General features: G+C 42.5%; 1 protein-coding gene across 13 annotated transcripts in view; it reads left to right on the plus strand.

Annotated features, from left to right (window-relative positions):
• The first annotated feature begins 7147 nt into the window (after positions 1-7147).
• ATP11B (ATPase phospholipid transporting 11B (putative)) overlaps positions 7148-20617 on the plus strand; it is a 100707-nt gene continuing 87237 nt past the window's right edge. For all 13 annotated transcript variants that reach the window (XR_009544747.1, XR_009544748.1, XR_009544750.1 and 10 more), the window contains exon 1: positions 7148-7504. Coding sequence is in view for 10 of the 13 variants with exons in the window: in XM_060172031.1 (XP_060028014.1) it covers positions 7478-7504 (27 nt within the window). In the remaining 3 variants the exon portion in view is untranslated. The remainder of the gene's footprint in view (positions 7505-20617) is intronic.

Below are 20617 nucleotides of genomic sequence, written 5' to 3' on the forward strand. Positions count from 1 at the left end.
GGCCTGCACTATGAATCCACTGCTCCTGCAGGCCAGTATAGAACAGAGAGAAATGAAGAGAGGAGGGGAAGATTGAGACAGAGAGAGAAAAGTAGATACCTGCAGACCTGCTTCACCACTTGTGATGTGACACTGTCGGGCTGAGCTTCACTGACGGGAGACCGACGACCAGGGACTCATGGTTGAGCTGTACGCAGTATCTCTTTATTCATGCAGGACGCAGCACAATCTATACCAAGCTAGACTAAACTAACAACTAACTAAAACGAACAATGTTGTCTTTATATATACTTCCCAAGTAGGGTGTGAACAGGATGTGACGCAGAGAGGGTGGAGAGAAAAGTGACTGGTGAAAATCAGGGTGTGACAAGGAGAGGATCAGGGTGTGACAAGGAGAGGGGGTGGAGCAGGTGAGAATTCTACCACTAAACCACCAATGCCCTGGAGGGAAGGTGGTGCTTTATGTAAATGTAAAAGTGATTTGTGTAAATAGACGGCAGTGGCTATGTACATAGAATACAGTGGTTATGTAAATAGAATGCAGTGTTAAGCAGGGGGGATTTAAACCAAATGAAACAGAAGGGGTTTTTAAAAGCAGAATTAGAAGATACCAACATGACACCCCTGCAGGGGAGGAGCAAGGGGCTTGAACTGGGTCCCTTTTGAAGGTCCTTGCATTTCTTACTATGTGTGCTAAACTGGTGCAGCACTGCCCAACCCCTGCCCTTAAGCACTTTTTATTATATTTTATGACAACTAAAACACATTGATTGATTGTCATTTCTGGGTATCACCATTCCATGCCAACTGTTTTTTTCCTATTTACTGTGTGTGTGCATGTGCTTATGTGTATATGTGTGTGTGTTTAATAGTGGGTTACAAGATTGTAAGATTACAGTATATAGTTCCAGACAGCACCCACCATCAATGTTTTGTGTCCTCACCCCTCTCACTTCCCAAAAATAACCACCATAATTCTCACAAAGTCTTAGAAACAGGTTGTTTGCTTTTTTATTTTCCCCCATTTCATGTGCATCTGTTCTCTGGATTCCACATATAAGTGAAACCATATGGTAGTCTTTCATCTCTTAACTTATTTTACTAAGTATAATCACCTCCAGTTCCACTGATGTTGTCCCAAAGGACACAATACCGCCTTTTTGATTGCAGAATAGTATTTCATGAAATATATATCCCATAACTTCTTTAGCCAGTGATCTGTTGATGAGCATTTAGGCTGCTTCCACTCTTTGTCTACTGTGAATAATGCAGCTATGAACATGGGGTTATACATGTCCCTTCAACTTAGTGTTTCAGTGTCCCTTGGATAAATTCCCAAGAGCAGTATTGCTGGATCATAAGGTAATTTCATTTTTATTTGTCTAAGGACTCTCTATACAGTCTTCCAGAGGGACTGCACCAGCTTGCATCCCCAAATATCCACTTAATTCTTTCAGGTAGAAAGAGAAAGAGGCAGAGAGGGCGGGAGAGAAGGAGAAACATCACAGCCTGGAAGTTTCCTTGAGTGCAGTGGGGTGAAGGCTTGAACCTGGGTTATGAGAACGGCAAAGCAGGCACCCACCTAGGTGAGCTATCTATCCAGGCCTAACAAGTTAATTTTTCTGTCCTATACAAGATCTTGGAGAGAGCAGTTTTAGTTCGTGCAAATATAATATGAAGTTATTGACGGGCAACTTAATGCAGTTAGGGAAAGAGCTCAGCTGGTAGAGTACAGGACCATATGCAAAAGACTCCTGGTTGTACTACAGCAGTGTCCCGGCTTCCCTCTTTCACACAGATCTTTCTTTTATATCAAGTAAATGAAAAAACAAAAACATGCACATGCATATACATATATATTTAACCAGAGCTCAGCTCTGCCTTATGGTGACACCAAGGATTAAACCTGGGACCTTCAGTCCTCAGGCAGTTGAATTATCAATAGTGCTGTCTTCCCACATCAATAAAGCATAAAACACTAAAGGACAACTTAAAAATAAGGATAAAGGAAGGTGCAGGACATATATATATGTTCTGCTTTGACTTTTCAAGAAAGATCAACTTTCATGAATCACACTAGTTTTGACATTCAATTCGGGGTATGCATAAAAATGGTGACCATATAACTAGTCTACAACTAAGAGGGATTTTCAAGAAAAGATGCAAATACATAATATAATGTTCCTATTGAATTTCTTCACAAGGTGATCAAACAGGTAATCCTGGTCAGTTCTGGAAAAGTTTGCCTTAAGTCTGCTTTTTCTTTGCCTAAAATCTGGTTTAGAAATTCAGGGTAGAGTCACACGTGGCGCAAAGCTCAAGGACCGGCATAAGGATCCCAGTGCGAGCCCGGGCTCCCCACCGGCAGGGGAGACGCTTCACAAGTGGTGAAGCAGGTCTGCAGGTGTCTGTCTTTCTCTCCTCCTCTGTCTTCCCCTCCTCTCTCCATTTCTCTCTGTCCTATCCAACAACGAATTGCGTCAACAAGGGCAATAATAATAACCACAACGAAGCTACAACAAGGGCAACAAAAGGTGGGAAAAAATGGCCTCCAGGAGCGGTGGATTCATGGTGCAGGCACCGAGCCCAGCAATAACCCTGGAGGAGGAAAAATAAATAAATAAATAAATAAAAAAGAAAGGGTAGAATGATAACAAAGATTTATGATTTGAGAAAGCAAGCTGCTTTTTAAAAAAGTGAGACGGAGTCGGGCAGTAGTGCAGCAGCTTAAGCGCATGTGGCACAAAGCCCAAGGACTAACTTAATAAGCATCCGGGATCGAACCCCCGGCTCCCCACCTGCAGCGGAGTTGCTTCACAAGCGGTGAAGTAGGTTTGCAGGTGTTTTTCTCTCCCCCCTTTGTCTTTTCCTCCTCTCTCCATTTCTCTCTGCCCTTTCCAACAATGACAACATCAATAACAACAATAATAACTACAGCAATAAAACAACAAAAGGGAATAAATAAATAAAATAAAAAGTGAAACACAGCTTCTGCTGCTGCTCCTGGTGCTGCTTGTGTTGGTACAGACCTGGTGCCTCTTTTGTGAAGCGGCTAAAGAAGAGAGGCCGGCAATCGGGCATCGCCATGCTAATGAGAGGAGTCAAGGAAGGAATCAAGACTGAGAACAATGATCATGTTAATCTGAAGGTGGCAGGTCAGGATTGTTCGGTGGTGCAGTTTAAGATTAAGAGGCATACACCATTTAGTAAAGTAATAAAAGCCTACTGTGAACGGCACGGATTGTGAAGAAGGCGAGTCTGATTCTGATTTGATGGGCAGCCAATCAATGAAAGAGATACACCTTGAAATGGAGGATGAAGATACAATTGATGTGTTCCAGAAGCAGACATGAGGTGTCTGTAAAAAGGGAACCTGCTACTTTACTCCAGAACTCTGTTCCTCCAGACCAAGAAGACTATCTCAATTAGAAAACCGCAATTTGGTTCCACCACATCCTGACTACTACAGTCTAGTTTTTCTCTATTCTTTTCCCCCTTCCCCATTCCTTAACTGTACATAAAGTAAGTGGTGTATGTGCACAAACATATTGTATTTTTAAAAACTAAATGGACAGTGGCATGTTTTGATCAAAAGGAGATGGAATGGGGAAAAATATTGGTTCTGTGAAAATACCCCCCTTTCTCCATTAGTGGCATGCTTGATCAGCTCTTTGTATTCCAGTAAGTTATTCTGCTCTCAATGTTTATAACAAAAGAAAAACATAAAAAAATCTTGCATAGTTTGTTTGAAAGATCTTAATGTTTGTCATTTATCAGTGTAAAACCAAGGACAACTTTATAACTGTTTGTGTGTAGGTGTTATATGTAGGACAATCTGTCTTTAAGTAGGGGTAAATTACTCTAAAAGAAATGAAACCTAGTTTCCCCTTCAAGTGTCATATTGTTTAAATAAACTTCTTGTTTAAAATGAGCTGTTTTCTTTATTCTGAGAGCTATAAAGGTAGAAAGTTGTAGCTTGGAATAAAAATGACATAAATAAGCCAACAATATTTTCAGAGTGAAATGAAACTATTTTCTGTATCCAATGGACTGCAAACCAACAAAGAAGACAGCTAACTAGTAACAGATGCTTCAGGCTCTTGTTCAAGAAGCTTTAGCAGCTCGAAATATTCTGTTTCACTAGAAAAAAAAATTGGGTCATAATGTTGTGGATCTACTAAATTTTCGTATCTGTAACGACTACCTGAGGCAGAATTTACGTGACTAGAACAAAGCTCCGATTTTGCCATCTCTGCTTTTAAATTAATTCAGCTGTTCTAGTCCTCACTTTGGTAATTTCTGACCTAGAGTTTATGTTCCTTAGTTCCTTATTTGTCGATGTTAAAGAAAGAAAATAAAAATTGAGGGAGTCGGGTGGTAGCGCAGCGGGTTAAGCGCACGTGGCACAAAGCGCAAGGACCAGCAAAAGGATTCTGGTTCGAGCCTGGCTCCCCACTTGCTGGGAAGTCGCCTCACAGGCAATGAAGCAGGTCTGCAGGTGTCTATCATTCTCTCCCCCTCTCTGTCACCCCTCCTCTCTCCATTTCACTCTGTCCTATCCAACAATGACATCAACAACAATAATAATAATAACCACAACAAGGCTAAAACAATAAGGGCAACAAAAGGGGGGGGAATGGCCTCCAGGAGCAGTGGATTCATGGTGCAGGCACTGAGCCACAGCAATAACCCTGGAGGCAATAAATAAATAAATAAGAAAATAAAAATTGATCATTAAAAAAAGTGAGACAGAGTAGTTTCATTGCTATATTGAAACTCAGATAATGGATTGTCAAGAGGCAAGGTTCTCCAAATCAACTGAATTCTTAAAGACTTCTGAGGTAGCAGACTGCCAGGAATCCCAAGAAAGGTGACCACTGGCCTTACAGCTTAGGATCTGAAGTTATTTGGCAAGTTATTTTACATCACTTCAATACTCTTGAACTAGGCATTTCTCCCTACTTGTTCAGTCATGACTATTAACTTACTAATTTATTTAACAAATACTTATTGAGTACCTTATAAGTACCAAAATTAGTCTAGCAATCTTAACTTTAATAAGTTGACAGTTTGTTCTTTCTGTTGACATTGATAGTCTAATACATTCAGATCTGGAAACAACAGCCCTCTTTGTCTTCTCTTTGTTGCACTCACTCAGGAAGCCCATTTATACCAAGCTAGGATATGTTTTCCTCTTGGGAATGAACACACCTCACAAGTAGGAATAGACCAGAATTATATTAACAGGTTTCTTCAACGAAAAGAACCCAGCTCAGCATTAACTAGGTGACTGGTATGTGATGCTCATAACATAGTGTCCTGGCAAGTCTGTCACCTCACTTGGAAGGTGACACACAATTTCAGGTTTCCTTGTCTGTCACCACAGCATGACCTCCTATAAGAAGCCTTACTTCTGGCTGTCAAGAATCCAGTACTTTTCAATTCAATGTTTCACTCCAGCAATGAGTTCCCATCTGACCTTTTTTCTTGATCCAACCAATCACATAACGTATCAGTGGTATAACACTCTGATTTCATCCTCCCATTTCCTTGTTCAGACAATTCCAGGCATCGCCCACTTCTCCTAAATTACTAGGCAAAAACTCACACCCAAACTGTGCTTTCTTTTACTCACTCAACTCCAACTCAGATTTGCTCGAAACTACTCGTTGAACATCAAAACACATCTTGAGCTTTCTTCACTGTTGCAAGTATTTCTGTAGTTCATCCAGTTGGAAAGCCTTTGCTTCCCATTTTCATCCTCCATTTCAACTTCAATTTAAATTCAGCTTCTTACTACTAAACACTCCCTAATTTGGATTGCCCACATACATTTTCCAAACTTAGTGAGGTTTACCCAAATAGTTCTTCAGGGCTTGATTCTATGCTGACATGAATTGCTATTTTACAGATTCCTCTCTGCAATTTCTCTTTCCAGCTAGATTATAAACTCCATCTATAGAGGTGGGGTTCACCTTAACATCTACTTCAAAGGAGTGAAGTTTAAACTAAACCAGGCAGTGAATGAGCTTGTGCAAGTTCTGGGACACACATGGGCTCTATGAATGGTGGGAATGTTCTATCACAGAACAAATGAGTATGTTCATCTTAATGTCTTGTCTCAGAAAGGGTACTTTTCCTCATGAAATGCTTAGCTGTTGTATGTAGTTGTTGATTTATTCATAACACAACAGTTCACTGCTGGTTTTATAGAACATAAATGCCCCTAATAGAAAGGTCTCTTTGTAGTATTAGATAACTTTACTATAAAACAAGAAATATCTATCGAAACTAAGGCTGTGTGTGTATGGGACAACTTGTCTAGTCATGCTCATCTCATTTAGATTTATTTTTTTGCTTCTGGCTTTTTTTTTTTTTAAACCCTACCTCGTTGAAACTGTGCTCTGATTCAGGAAAAACACTGCACACAGTACGTACACAGAACACATACACAAACAAGTCAAAGCTTAGTTTTAAAACATTCCTTCTTACCTCTATTTATTCCTACTCTTATCTGACCTAGGGATACGTTTCTCCTAGGGTGCTTTTGATTGCAGTCTTTTAATATATATATATTTATATTTTTTACTTAGCCTGTGCAATTTACTACAGCGAGGCAAATCCTCGGGAAAAGACTTGCCTAGGCTGCAACAGGCACAGGGAAATTGCAATGCCTTTGGGGGATGGGGAGGAGAAAAAAATTACTTAAGAAGAGTGAGGAGGACCCTCCAACCCCCAGCTCCGGCCAAGAGCTCCCTTAGACTGGGCCCAGCTGTTTGCTAAGGGGGTTGGGGGGGGGGTGATGGTGGTTATGTGACACAGGGCGACAAAGGCTGTCAGACTGTCATTGATCCTGAACCCAAGACCTCGGGAGAGGAACAGCACTCCAGACACGGGGTGTGCGTGCTGGGGGGGACCCCAAGAAGGCAGCGAGCCAGAACCCGATCTGCAACAGGAGGCAGAAACCCAGGAGCCGGCGGGAGACTACAGATTCCTGTGCACTGTGACAGAGGGACAGACACCCAGGTGCCCCCCGCCCCCTCTGCACGCAGCCCGGGGGCCCGAGCAACCCCGCCCGCCGGGCCCCGGACTCCGGGCCACCCGCGTCGTCACTTCCGGGCCGGGGAGGGCCGGGCCGGGCGCCGGGGGCGGGCCCGGGTGGGGCCGGGGGGGCCGGGCCGGGCCGGGCGGGTGGCGGCGGCGCTCCGGGTGACAACGGTCAATAATGAAGGTGGCCGCGGCGCGGCGGCGGGCTGAGCTGCGCCTGGCGGGGGCGGCGCCGGGGCCGCGCCTGTAGGACCTCCAGGCCGGCGCGGCGCCATGGGGACCCGGCGCGGGGAGTGAGGTGGCGGCTGCGGCGGCGGCGAGCGGAATTTCAGCCCGAGGGCTCTCGGCTTCCCCCGCTGCCCGGCGGCCTCCACCTGCAGCCCCTGGGCTCCCGGCCCCGCCGCGGGACCGAGACGGCACCGGCGGGGGCATGTGGCGCTGGGTGCGGCAGCAGCTGGTAGGTGCCTCCGCCTTCGGGACGCCGCGGTCGCCGCGTGGGCTCGCGGGCCGGGCGGCGGGGCAGGACCCGGGTGCCGAGCCGCGCGCGAGGCCGGGGCGCCGGGCCGGGCTAGGCCGCAGCGGAGGAAGCGCGCCCGGGCCCCGGCCCCGGTCCCGGCGGGGCTGCGCGGAGGGGCGGCCGCGTCTGGCCCGCGCTCGCCGGTGACTGAGGTGCCTGCCTGCGGGGTCCCCCCTGAGGAGGCGCGCCCGTGTGTCCTCCACGCCTCTGGCCATTTGGGGCGCGTTGGAGGGAAAGGAATCGGGGGCTGGGGGTGGACAGGGCTCTTCTCCCGCGGCCCCCGATTTGTTTGCCCCCCAGAGAATGTCGCGCTTCCGGGAGGGACGGAGAGTGGGGGGTGCTCAGCCACCTGGACGCAGGCCGTGGTCCCCAGGGTCTGGGGGCGTCCAGAGCAGGGCAGCTGAGGGGGGCTGCGTGTGTCTCCCCGCCCCGGGGGGAACTTTGCAACCTGGACCTGGAGCCACGGCGTCCGCCCTCCTCCAGGCGGGGCGCTCGGGACGGGCTGGGAAACGGTGGTTGAGGTGCCAGTTGTGCTGGAACATCTGTTTTAAGAGAGAGAGAGCGATCTTAGAAAAAGAGTGATTTCCGGCAAAGCAAAAGCGCCGCCTTTCTGAGAATTTGTTCAGAGAGAGAGAGAGAGAAGGAGAGAGAGAGGAAGAAAGAAAGAGAGAAATCATTCCTGCCTCTTGGCAACTGCAGCCCAGAAAACCCAGCGCCGAGGCCGCGGGGACAAGTAGGGCGGGAATTGCACCTGTGTGCGGGGCAGCGGCTCTCCCCGGGGTGCGGGTGCGGGTGCGGGGCTGAGCTGGGGGTGCTGACCCCGCAGTCTCTCTACAAGTCGCGCTCATTACAGGGCGCCCCGCACAGTGCGGCGAGTTTTCATTTACTAGTGGGCAGAGGTGGATCTGACCGCAGCAGAAGAGGTCTCTGTGGGCCGAAAACCCACGTACCGCTCTTCCCCCCCGTGTTTTGGAATAGTGCTGTAATATGAAGATCAAGAAAAGAGCGGTGCTGTAGAGCCAGCCTTCGGTTAACTCGTTGTGCATCTCCCTCCCTCTATTGATAGATAATAATAATAATAATAATAAGCTAGAACTGCCTACAAATGCTGGGTTTTTGTTTTTTTTTAAAGCTACCTGTAAAATCAGATACCGCAGATAATCTGCCTGATTAGGGAACCAAGCTAATGATGTCATTCCAGTACCATATTGTTGTAATACTTTGGCATTCTTGCAACAAGCTTCGTTCGCGCGGCAACTCGACCCTGGAAGGAATTGTTACAGGTCTGATCTCATGCTGCTAGTTTGCCAGTGGTCCAGTCAGGCTTATTTCCCCGGATAGTGTTTTTTCGTGTTAGAAAGATCACCCCAAAGTTGCTTCCTCTCTGAAAGCTTTTCTAGTAGAGGTGTCTCTGTGTTAAGGGATTTTTAAATTTTATTTTTTTTTTTTTTTCGTTAGCCTGGTTGTATAACCACTCTCATCTTCAAGTCAGTCTGGTACTGTTTCTTAAAAAGATTTAGAATGAGCATCAACTAGAAGGAAGGGCAAGGAATTATGTAATTAACATACCTAGTGGGGTGAGGGAACTAGTTGAACAAGCTGTATGCATAAAACATGCTGTCTCTGACATTTACTTGCTAACCTCACAAGTTTTCTTTTTAAGTTATCAGTAATCAGACCTACTCCAGTGTAGAACTTTGGATCTCTGATTAAGGTTTGTATAGTCACATAAATTATGCATTCCGGGTAGTGGATACACAGAGTAATGAAAATATATTTTACTCTTCCTAGTCACATGGTGTTGATCTAATTACTACACCAGGAATTACTCAACTGAAATTTTATTTTCAATTTTACATCCATTTGCTTCATGGATTGTGCCATTAATTCTTTTGCCAATAGGTCCACTTAAAAAATTCAGATAAAGGGAGGGAAGAAATTAATAAATCACAGGGACAGTTTTTTTTTCATTATAAAAATACATGCTATTCATCAAAGCAATCCTGATTTTCAGCAACATCTGTTGCTAAAAAAAAAATTATCACCTTATTAAAAAACACCTCTTGTAACTTTTGTCCTAAAAATGTACCACCCTATCCAAACAAAGTATTTTCACATGATAAGAAAAAGAAACAGCTGTCTGTCAAAAAGGTGGTTTTTTGTTGTAAAGGAGTAGAGTGGAAAGAAAAGACTGGACTACCCTTTTCTTTTTCTTGTGCTTTATTTTGGCTCCCAGTGCTGAAGTTATTTTCACTAAGAAATGTTTCTTATATCCTTCTGGTATAATTAGTACTATTCATTGCTAGCCACTTTTTGTGTGTATTAACTCTTTAGAAATAGGGTACCTTGATTACAATAGTGAAAATGTCACTTGAGGCTCATTGTATTCTAATATTTAGATTTGAATTGCATCTGTTAGCCACAGTGTCTATTGGAAATGAAAATTCTAACAAGTTAAATATTAATGTGGTAACTAACTGCTGGACAGGCCAGAGTAGAACATATTATCATAGAAAATTCTATTGGATGGGATCCAGGTAGTGGTGCATCTCGTTAAGTGCACACATTTGAGGACCTGGGTTCAAGCTGCTGGCCCCCACCTGCAGGGGAGGAAGCTTCATGAGTGGTGAAGCAGGGCTGCAGGTGTCTCTCTGTCTCTCTGCCTACCTCTTGATTTCTGACTGTCTCTATCCAATACATAAAGATAATAAAAAAAATTTTAAGTATTTAATTAAAAAAAGAAAAAGTCTATTGGATGTAATTTAGGGACCAAACCTGGAGTCTTGGTCATGCAAATCCCTATGCTCTGTCTGTTCCCTGGCAGTTATTCAGACTTTTGGATGAAAGTCTTTTAGTTGACATGTAGTATTTCTTTGCAGGGCCATGTTATTTTATAATTTCAAAGCACTTATTATATGCACACATTAAAATATGCTGGATTTCAGGGATGTAAAATATAGGTTCATGAGAGTCTTAGTTATGTTTAGTGTCTCACACAGGGCTTGAGATAAACATTGGTGCCAAGTTGCTACAAAAAGGGTGATTAAGTGGGATAAGAGAGAGTACATCTGTCATATCAATTCTGCATTTAGAGATGATGTGAGAAAATTCAGCAGAGACCAAGCCGGAAGAAAGCTAGAAAATTGTTATGGTGTAACTGGCCCAGGAAGTGGCATAGAGCATACAGAGTTGGGCCCTCCCTTAGGCATGACATCTGCATTCTGTCCCCAACCATGCATGTGCCAGAATAATGCTCTGGTTCTCTCTCAATAAAAATCAAATTACATGTGTATGTAATTTATTCATTTGATGAAATATATATCTAGAGAGAGAGAGGAAGACAGAGACAGATGATAGGCCAGAGCACTGGCTTACGACGGTGCTGGGAACTGAACCTGGAACCTCAGGACCTCAGGCAGGAAAGTCTTGCATAGCCATTATGCTGTCACCCCAGCCCTAAAAAAAAAAATGAATCTTTAAAAAGCCACTATAACTTAGAAAAAATACAGCTTATTATGTCATGCTATAGAACTACTTCATAAATAGTTCCACAAATAATTATCCCTCCAAGTGTATATTGGAAGAGTCGAAGATCGGTAAGACTGTGGTCTGATTGAGAAAAATGAGAAATGTTTTACCTAAACTCTGTCAGTTTCTTCTTCTGTCACTCATACACTCCTGTCAAATTTCGATATATCAGTGCTTTTCCCTTCTCTCCTGTCCAAAAGGAGGGTGTGACTGTCCTCTGTTGTAAACCAATTAGTCCACTTGTATCCAGTGCTGCGCTTTCATCCTCAGGCATGTGGATTCTGTGCTTTAACAGGCTGATTTATTCCCCGGCCCATAATCCTGTTTTCTCGTAATGTTTTCCATGCTCCCCATCAGTGTTATCTTTACTAGGTCTGTTCTCATTCTCTTTAACTAAGCCTCCCTCTGCTATTTGATTTCTGTCCTCTACCTGTAACTATCAAATCCTTTTAAGTTAAAAAAAGATGTTTATCCTGCCTAACTATGCTGTCTGGTACATTTGAAAGTCACTAGCTTGGATTGAGATTATTCTAAAGTATAAAACACAGTTTTTCAGAATTCACAGCTAAGCTTTGGGTCCTGGAGATGAAGCTGCCAGATGGTGAGAGTGGAGGGGGTTCCATAGAGCATGCAGAAAGATATTGACACTTTGGTGATGGGTGTAGCGACAGTTTACTTTTGGAGAGGTGTGAAAAGGCACTCCTGAAACATGCAGTGATGTAAGTCAATCTTAACCTCCACTGAAAAAAACAAAATAGGGAATTTTCAGAACCATTGGAAAATGCAAAACATCTCATTTATTTACACTGGCTGCATGTTGAAATGATATTTTGAGTCTTAAAACTCAAACAAAATGATTGTAATTAATTTTACTTGTGGTGTTTTTTTTTCCCTTTAAAAAAAGTATAGCTAAAATCTTTAAATTACCTCTGTGGCTTGCATTTTTTGGCTCATGTTGGATTTCTGCTAGCACTGCTGTATAACATTGGAGGTGGGCTCCCATTTATACTGCACATTACCTAAGTCCAGAGAACTCATTCACTAGATTATAAATATCCTCGGGTGGGGTGTTATCTTTTTCCTCTCTACATTCCTTGCATTCAAGACAAGGGCTCGCCTACTGTATTCACCACCGAGTGTTAGTTGAATAAATGAATAATTAAGTATAATTTATGTAAGCATCAGTTTGGGTGTGCTTCTGTTAAGGAACAAGGAAGCACAGACCTTATCATTTTAGTGTAACTAAGTAAGTGATATGTGTATTTTTTGGATAGAGACGGAGAAATTGAGAGGGAAAGGGCAGATAGGGAGAGAGGAGAGAACCTGTAGCACTGCTTCATTGCTCGTGAAACATCCCCCTACAGGTGCCCACTGGGGGCTTGTGCCCAGGTCCTTATCATTGTAAAAGGTGTGCTCTACCAGGTGCACCTCCACCCAGCCCCTCGGGGTAGGATTTAATCTCAGGAGTTAATGTTTTAGAGTGTAAATCTTTGATATATGTGTATATATGCACAGAGACATATATATATATATATATATATATATATATATATATATGTCTCCAAATTTTCATTTGCTGAAGTTATAGAGGAGTCCCAAGCACCCCAACAGGACTGAAGTAGCAACTTGGTCCAGGTCCTCCCAATAACTCTCTAGTTGTCATTATTGTCATAAATATCCTTTTTCTCCCTTCAAGTGGTAGCACACACAGTACAGTGCACATGTTCCAGCCGGCATGCCCCTGGTCCCCACCTGCAGGAGGGACGCTTCACAGGTGCTGAAGCAGTGCTGCAGGTGTCTCTCTTTCTCTCTCCCTCTTTATATCTCAATTTCTGATTAATAATAACATTTAGAAAGAATCTTTTTTGTTTGTTTTGTTTTTGACCTCCAAAGTTATCGCAGGGGCTCAGTGCCTGCACCACGAACCTACTGCTCCTGGAGGCCATCTTTTTTCCATTTTTGTTGCCCTAGTTATTATTGTTGCTGCTGTTGGATAAGACAGAGTGAAATAGAGGGGGAGAGAAAGACAGACACCTGCAGACCTGCTTCACCGCTTATGAGGCCACCCCCCACCGGTGGGGAGCCAGGGGCTCAAACCTGGGGCCTTACACCGGTCCTTGCGCTTAACCCACTGCACTACCACCCAGCCCCCTAAAGAATCTTGTTGTAAAAAGGCACAAGCTTTTTTTTTTTTTCTTTTTAATATAATTCCCTGTTGAGCTTCTTACTCAGAATAAAAGCCACTTGCTTGTCCTCCCATCACTTGTCCCTGCTCTGTGTTGTACTCATTGGCCTCTGTAGTTCATCTGGAGTGCCAGTATATCAGAATCTGGGTCCTGGTTGTAATCGCTGCCTGGAATTTTCTTCTCCCAGGTTTTCTGTTGACTCCTTCACTCGCTTCAATTCTTTATCCAAATGTTACAATTCTACATAATACTACTTTGTCCACTTTCCCTGCTTTCTTCTTCCGTAGTACTTTTCACTGTTTAGTGTTCAACATTATTTCCATACTTCCTGGATCTGCCTTATGAAGGCATGGATTTCTGTCTGTTTTGTTTTACCATATAACAAAAGCCATTTCTCAACTCTGCATTCACTGTTTAGATAACAACATTTTGTTCTTGTTTGTTGATTTGCTCAAACATTTTCTGAACACCTGCTCTGTGAGAGTATGTTGTTAGGCTTGCAGCTTCCAAAACAGGCAACCCTGGACCTGGCTGGGCGTCCCATGCTTCTTCTTCCCTAGTGCGTATATGGATTGTTGCCATCTTTTTTTTTTTTTTTCTATTATGGAAAGTATTGCAGTAACTACTTTTTATGTTTTGTTGTTTTTTTTTAATTGAAATAGTTCGAAGTGCAGTTGCTGGGTCATGGGATGTTCCCATTATGATCGTTACTGGATATTGCCAAATTATTTTCCAGAACATCAGAGTTCCCCTTTCCTTACATCTTGATCGGTATTTTGTGCTAGCAGATTTGCAAAGTGTTACCTATCTGATAAGTGTGATTTGTGCAGCGTTTTGTTCTCCTCTGCATTTTTCTGACTGTTAGTGAGGTTCCGTTGTTCTTTACTTCATTTGTATAAGTACGTTACTCACTTTTCCACTGAGTACCTGTTTTTTCCTTCTGTGGTCTGGATGCTCATTTTTTGTTGCTTATATCATATATACTGCCTTCCAGTGTAGCTCTTGTATTTAACTTTGCTACTGGTATGTATTTTTAAATTTTTTTATTATCTTTATTTATTTATTGGATAGGGACAGCCAGAAATTGAGAGGGAAGGGGAGATAGAGAGACAGAAATACACCTATAGCCCTGCTTCACCACTCATGAAGCTTTACCCCTGCAGGTGGGGACCAGGGCATCAAACCTGGGTCCTTGCACATTGTAGCATGTGCTTAAGCAGGTGCACCACCGCTCAGCCCCAATGGTATATCTTTGATGCAGAAATTAAAAATTTATCTGTAGGTAAATGTATTGGTCAGACGACTTTTGCTTCTTATTAAATGTGTAGAGATACCTTTCTTTTTTTTTTAATTTTTTTTTATATTTATTTTCCTTTTTGTTGCCATGAGATACCTTTCTTATACAGTTATTTTTCTAGTGGTTCCTCAGATTTCTTGAAATTTAGTTTTTCAACATTTAAGTCTTTAATATGTTTAAGCAATTTTCTTACATACCATAAACTAAAGAACTTATTTTTTCCCAGATGGAAAGTTACTGGTCTCAGTGATGTTTACTGACTGAGCTATCTTCCTCCGTTACTTGATCTGTTACTTGCCTTCTGTCACAAACCAGCATTTGCTTTCCTATGATTAGTTCTCTTTAAGTTCTCTGTTCTGTTTCATTCATCTGTTGACATTTTGATACCACAACAATGCCCTGTTGTAGGTCAGCATGTTCATCATAAGCCTTATCTTCTGGCCTGGCGGCACCCTCCCCCCCCCCATTCACTCCCCACACGCCACTGGTCTCGGCTCTCCCTTATGGTTTTTATAATCAGCTCATCTGATTCTGTGGGAAACCTTTCTAGGATTCTGACTGACTTAGCATTGACTTTGTTGCCTTTCTTCTATTCCTGTTTTCCCCTTGATTAGATAGAAGGCATGGATTCTACTTTTACCCTAAACTTGGTAGTTCTGCTCACATACTGTCTCTGTCTGCCCACAAATAACATGTATTTTAGAGGATCCTACCAGTGACATTCCACTTCTCACCTTCCACTTTACTAATACATACATATTCTTTTTCTCTTACCGGCTTTATTGAAATATCATCTTATCTTACACTTTAGCCATTCGAAGTGTATAGTTTAGCTTTGTTAGTGTAGTCATTGAGTTGCGCAGCTGCCATCGCGCTAGTTTTAGATTATTTCATATCTCCTGTCAGGGACTCTCTTACCATTCATTCTTTCCATTTCCTTAAACACTTAGCTCCCAGCACGAATCAATTACTAGTCTACTTACTTTCTCTGTAGACTTGACCATTTCTGGGAATTTAATATAAATATATGTGGTATATTATTACTGGTTTTTTTTCCATCTAGCATAATTTTCATCTATTTGATAGCATGCATCAGAACATCATTTTTCTCTCTTTTCTGCCAAATATTCTGTCTACGGGTACACCATTCATCAGTTAATGGTCATTTAATTCCCACATTTTTTGGCTATTAGAAATAATGCTTTGAGGGGGTGCCAGGCAGTGGCGCACTGGGTTAAGCGCACATAGTGCGAAAGCAAGGATTTGCACAAAGAGCCCAGTTCGAGTCCCTTGGTTCCCCACCTGCAGGGGGGTCACTTTGTAAGTGGTGAAGCAAGTCTACAGGTATATATCTTTCTCCCTATCTTCCCCACCTCTATCAACTTCACTCTGTCCTATCCAAAATGGCTGCCAGGAATAGTAGATTCATAGTGCAGGCACCGAGCCCTAGTACAGGGATGACTCTGGAGACAAAAAAAAAAGAAAGAAAGAAAGAAAGAAAGAAAGAAAGAAAGAAAGAAAGAAAGAAAGGGAAAGAAATAGTGCTTGAAGGGACAGGATGTTGGCACACTTGGTTGAGCACAGATATTACCATATTCAAGGACCTGGGTTCAAGCCCCCAGTCCCCACCTGCAGGGGGAATGTGGTGAAGCAGGTCTGCAGGTTTCTCTTTGTCTTTTCTCCTCCTTCCCGCTCAACTCTCTGTTCTGTTCAATATAAGAAAAATAAAATAAGAAACAATACGTTGTGTGTCCTTCCCTCAATTTCACTGTCTGTTAAAAAGAAATGGGGCAGAGGGAAGATAGCATAATGGTTATGCAAAAAGAGACTCTCATGCCTGAGGCTACAAAGTCCCAGGTTCAATCCCCCACACCACTATAAGCCAGAGCTGAGCAGCGCTCTGGTTAAAAAAAAAAAAAAAATGTAATGACCACTGTGGTGTATTCATCATGCAGGCACCAAGCTCCAGAGATATCCCTGGTTACAGTTTTTAAAAAAGAAAGAATGTGGGAGTCGGGCAGTAGTGCAGTGGGTTAAGCTCACGCGGCCCAAAGCACAAGGACTGGCGGGTTCGAGCCCCCGGCTCCCCACTTGCATGGGAGTCGCTTCACAGGCGGTGAAGCAGGTCTGCAGGTGTCTATCTTTCTCTCCCCCTCTCTGTCTTCCCCTCCTGTCTCCATTTCTCTCTGTCCTATCTAACAACTACAGCATGAGTAACAACAACAATAATAACTACAACGACAACAAGGGCAACAAAAGGGAAAAATAAATAAAATTTCAAAAAAAAATTAAAAAGAATGTTTTGATAATGTGCAATATATATATGTATATATATATAATTTTTTTATTAGAGACAGAAAGTGAGGGGGGAGATAGAGAAAGAACGAGACAGGGAGACACCTGCAGCCCTGCTTGACCACTTGTGAAGCTTTCTGCTTGCAGGTGGGGACCAGGGGCTTGAACCAGGGTGTTTGTGCACTCTAATGTGTGCTCTTAACCAGGTGCGCCACCACCCGGCCCCTGATAATGTGCAGTTTTGGGGTAGATGTATATTTTCATTTCTTCTGGATGCATACCTATCTAAGGAGTGGAATTACTGAGTGATGTGGTAACTGTTTTGAATTTTGTTAGTAATTGCCAATGTATCAGGGCTCCAGAGTCTTCATATATTTGTCCTCACTTGTCTTTCTGATTATCGTCTTTGCAGTGGGTGTGAATGGTACCTCATTGTGATTTTGATGTTCTTAGTGGCTATTTCAAACATCCTCTACTTCCCTATTAGATATTTATATCCATTGTTTCTGTGGAACACCTATATAAACACCTTTGCTCATTAGTTTTAGATTTTTTAGTTATTTTTTTAATATTTTGGTTATAAGACCCTTATCAGGTATGCATTTTGCAGATATTTCTCTGATAGTGTGTATTGTAGGTGTGTTGCTTCTTAAAGTAAAAACATTTCTGGTTTTATTTTATTTATTTATTTTGGTCACAAGACTTCACCACTCTAGGTTAATTTTTTGAGATAGGTAGATAGATTGATTGATTGATTGATATGGTGAGCAGAGTAAAAACAACCACCGCAGCAAAACTTCCTTCAGCGCTGCGGGGGCCAGGCTCAAACCTGGGTCACTTGTGTGGCAAAGCAATGCACTATCCAGATGAGCTATTTTGTCAGCCCCATTTCTCACTTTTTAAGTTACTCACTTTGCTTTGCTACAAGGATTTAGTTATTTCTTCTACTCACATTGTTTCTTGTATACACACCCATTTTCACTATGGATTATTTTCCTCTTGCTGAAATGCATCCTTCAGCTGTGACACTTTAAAACAAGGGCTTCTGGGTATAAGCCTCTGGGTTTTATGTCTTTAAATGTTTTATTTCATAATTATTGAATGTTCATTTAAGCAGCACACAATACTAGACGAGCAATTATTTTTCCTCAGCACTTGTAAAATAGTATTCTACTGCTTTCTGACTTTGAATATTGCTGATGTAAATATGCTTTTGATCTAATTGTCATCACTTGGTAGTCTCTCATACTGTCTTTAAGATTATCTCTTTGCTCTTTATATTTTGCAATTTTCTTTTCTTTAACTGTCATCTCTTTCATATTTTTGTTTTTGCCATTCTTTGCCCAGGGAGATTGTTGACTTAGGAGTTAAACTTCAGACAGTCTATTTCCAGATCCAGGGTTCGAAAGGCTTACTCCCTGATTACTGAAATGGTTATTTTAAGCCTAGCTAAATCGTCTTAACTAAAGTCGAAAGTAAAGATCCTGTACATTTTGCTTTTGTGAAGTAAAGAGAACAATTCAGAATATGTACCTTATCAAAATCAGTAAGTAACACTAGGGTCAGGATTGGAACCTCATGAGGCATTCCTCTGAGTTTAGCTGTGTGAAAAAGAATTAGCTGTAGACCAGCTTTGCCTGTATCTTCTCTTTCCCAGTCCTACCTTCTTCAGTCTGTCTGAGAGAAGGGTAGGATTAGAGAATGGGGTGGCGAAGAAATGTTTGGGCAGCAGTGGTTCTCTGTAGTTGGGAGTGACAGGTTTGTAGAGGAAAAAGAAGTGACCAAGATTTTCTGTAGATCCTCAAACCTGGCCATTTTCAAGTTGACATTTTTAGGTATTAGAAGTAAGATCTCCCCCAAAGGGGGAGAAATGTTAAGGGAATATGACCAGAGGACTCCGAACTCTAATTCCATCAAGACCCAAGAGAGAGAAAAGGAAAAAAAAAAAGAAAGGACATTTGGAAGTAGCAATAGGTGTATAGGTGTGACTTAGGAAGAAAAAGGCAAGAACATAGAAAAAAAGGGCAAATATATATATATAAATATAGTTACAGAATTAATAGTTAACCCATACCTGTGACCTTTAGGTGAACTACTGCTGTTTCCAGTGGAGGGAATGGGTACACAGAACTCTGGTGGTGGGGACAGTGTGGAATTGTACTCCTGTTACTTCGTAATTTGTAAATCAACATTAATCACTAATAAAAAAGAAGTAAGACCTTTATTGTGTCCTAATTGAACTTTGAAAATGTTATCCATTATGAGACGCAGTATATGATTAAATTAAATCAATTTTCTTTTTTTTTTTTTTAAATTTTTTATTTAAGAAAGGATTAGTGAACAAAAGCATAAGGTAGGAGGGGTACAACTCCACACAATTCCCAACACCCAATCCCCATAACCCAACCCCTCCCATGGTAGCTTTCCCATTCTCTATCCCTCTGGGAGCATGGACCCAGGGTCGTTGAGGGGTGCAGAAGGTAGAAGGTCTGGCTTCTGTAATTGCTTCCCCACTGAACATGGGCGTTGACTGGTCGGTCCATACCCCCAGTCTGCCTCTCTCTTTCCCTAGTAGGGTGTGACTCTGGGGAAGCTGAGCTCCAGGACACTTTGGTGGGGTCTTCAATCCAGGGAGGCCTAGCCAGCATCCTGGTGGCATCTGGAACCTGGTGATTGAAAAGAGAGTTAACATATGAAGCCAAACAATTTGTTGAGCAATCATGGATCCCAAGCTTGGAATAGTGGAGAGGAAGTGTTAGGGAGGTACTCACTGCAAACTCTAGTGTAGTCCTGCTTTCAGGTATATATTTTGCAGTAGTTTATGGATACGTGTGCACATAAGCTCTCTCTCATAGAAACTGGTGTATATCTAGGTTATGGGACTTTGTTAGAAAGTGAACTACCTGAGATGAAATTAGAGTGTACTATTAAAGGAAAGGTCTCACCCGAGTAATGAAGCTGAAGGGTTGTCATTCCACACGTGAAGTCTCTGGATACATTCTGAGGTGAAGCATGTTGAGGTAGCAATCGTTGCTTTGGTTAGGTTGTGATCGGCAGATGCAGTGTTATTTGGTTTGGATTGGGAGATGCATACGGGAAAGTGGGCCCTATCCAAGGGTTCCAGGACTGGGGGAAGTAGGGGCTCTATAGTGAAGATGTGAGGTTCCTGCTGTCTTAGGGTTCAAAAAGACAATCAATAGTTAATATTATCATCACATTATTTGTTAATTGGGTTAACTTTGAAAAGTCCCTTTGTTATGGTTTGCTGGACAGTACCCAGTATCTTGTATATAGCTGTGCTATTGGATGCTTCTAATCTACTTGGTCTAGGCTTTTGAGAGAGTCCGCATATCAAATACACAGCCTATATATTAAAAAGATTCAGTTTGTGTTTTGAGAAACTTTGAGACATACAGTTGATTTCCCCCTCTCATATTAATTAGCTACTGATTTATATGTCTACATTTTGCTAGGAGTGTACATAAACACCATTCCCACCACCAAAGGACTGTGACCCATCCCTCCCGCCCACTCCCACCCCCCACTGGCCCAGGAAGCTACATGCCTACCCCTCACCACTGGGTTTTTACTTTGGTGCCCTACTTACAATTTGATCAGGTCCTGCTTTTAGTTTCCCTTTCAGATCTTCTTAGTCAGCTTCTGTTGATGAGTGGGATCATCCCATACTCATCTTTATCTTTCTGACTTAGTTCACTTAACATAATTCCTTCTAGCTCTGTCCAAGAT

This window comes from Erinaceus europaeus, chromosome 14 (assembly GCF_950295315.1).
Source record: "Erinaceus europaeus chromosome 14, mEriEur2.1, whole genome shotgun sequence".
NCBI lineage: Eukaryota > Metazoa > Chordata > Mammalia > Eulipotyphla > Erinaceidae > Erinaceus > Erinaceus europaeus.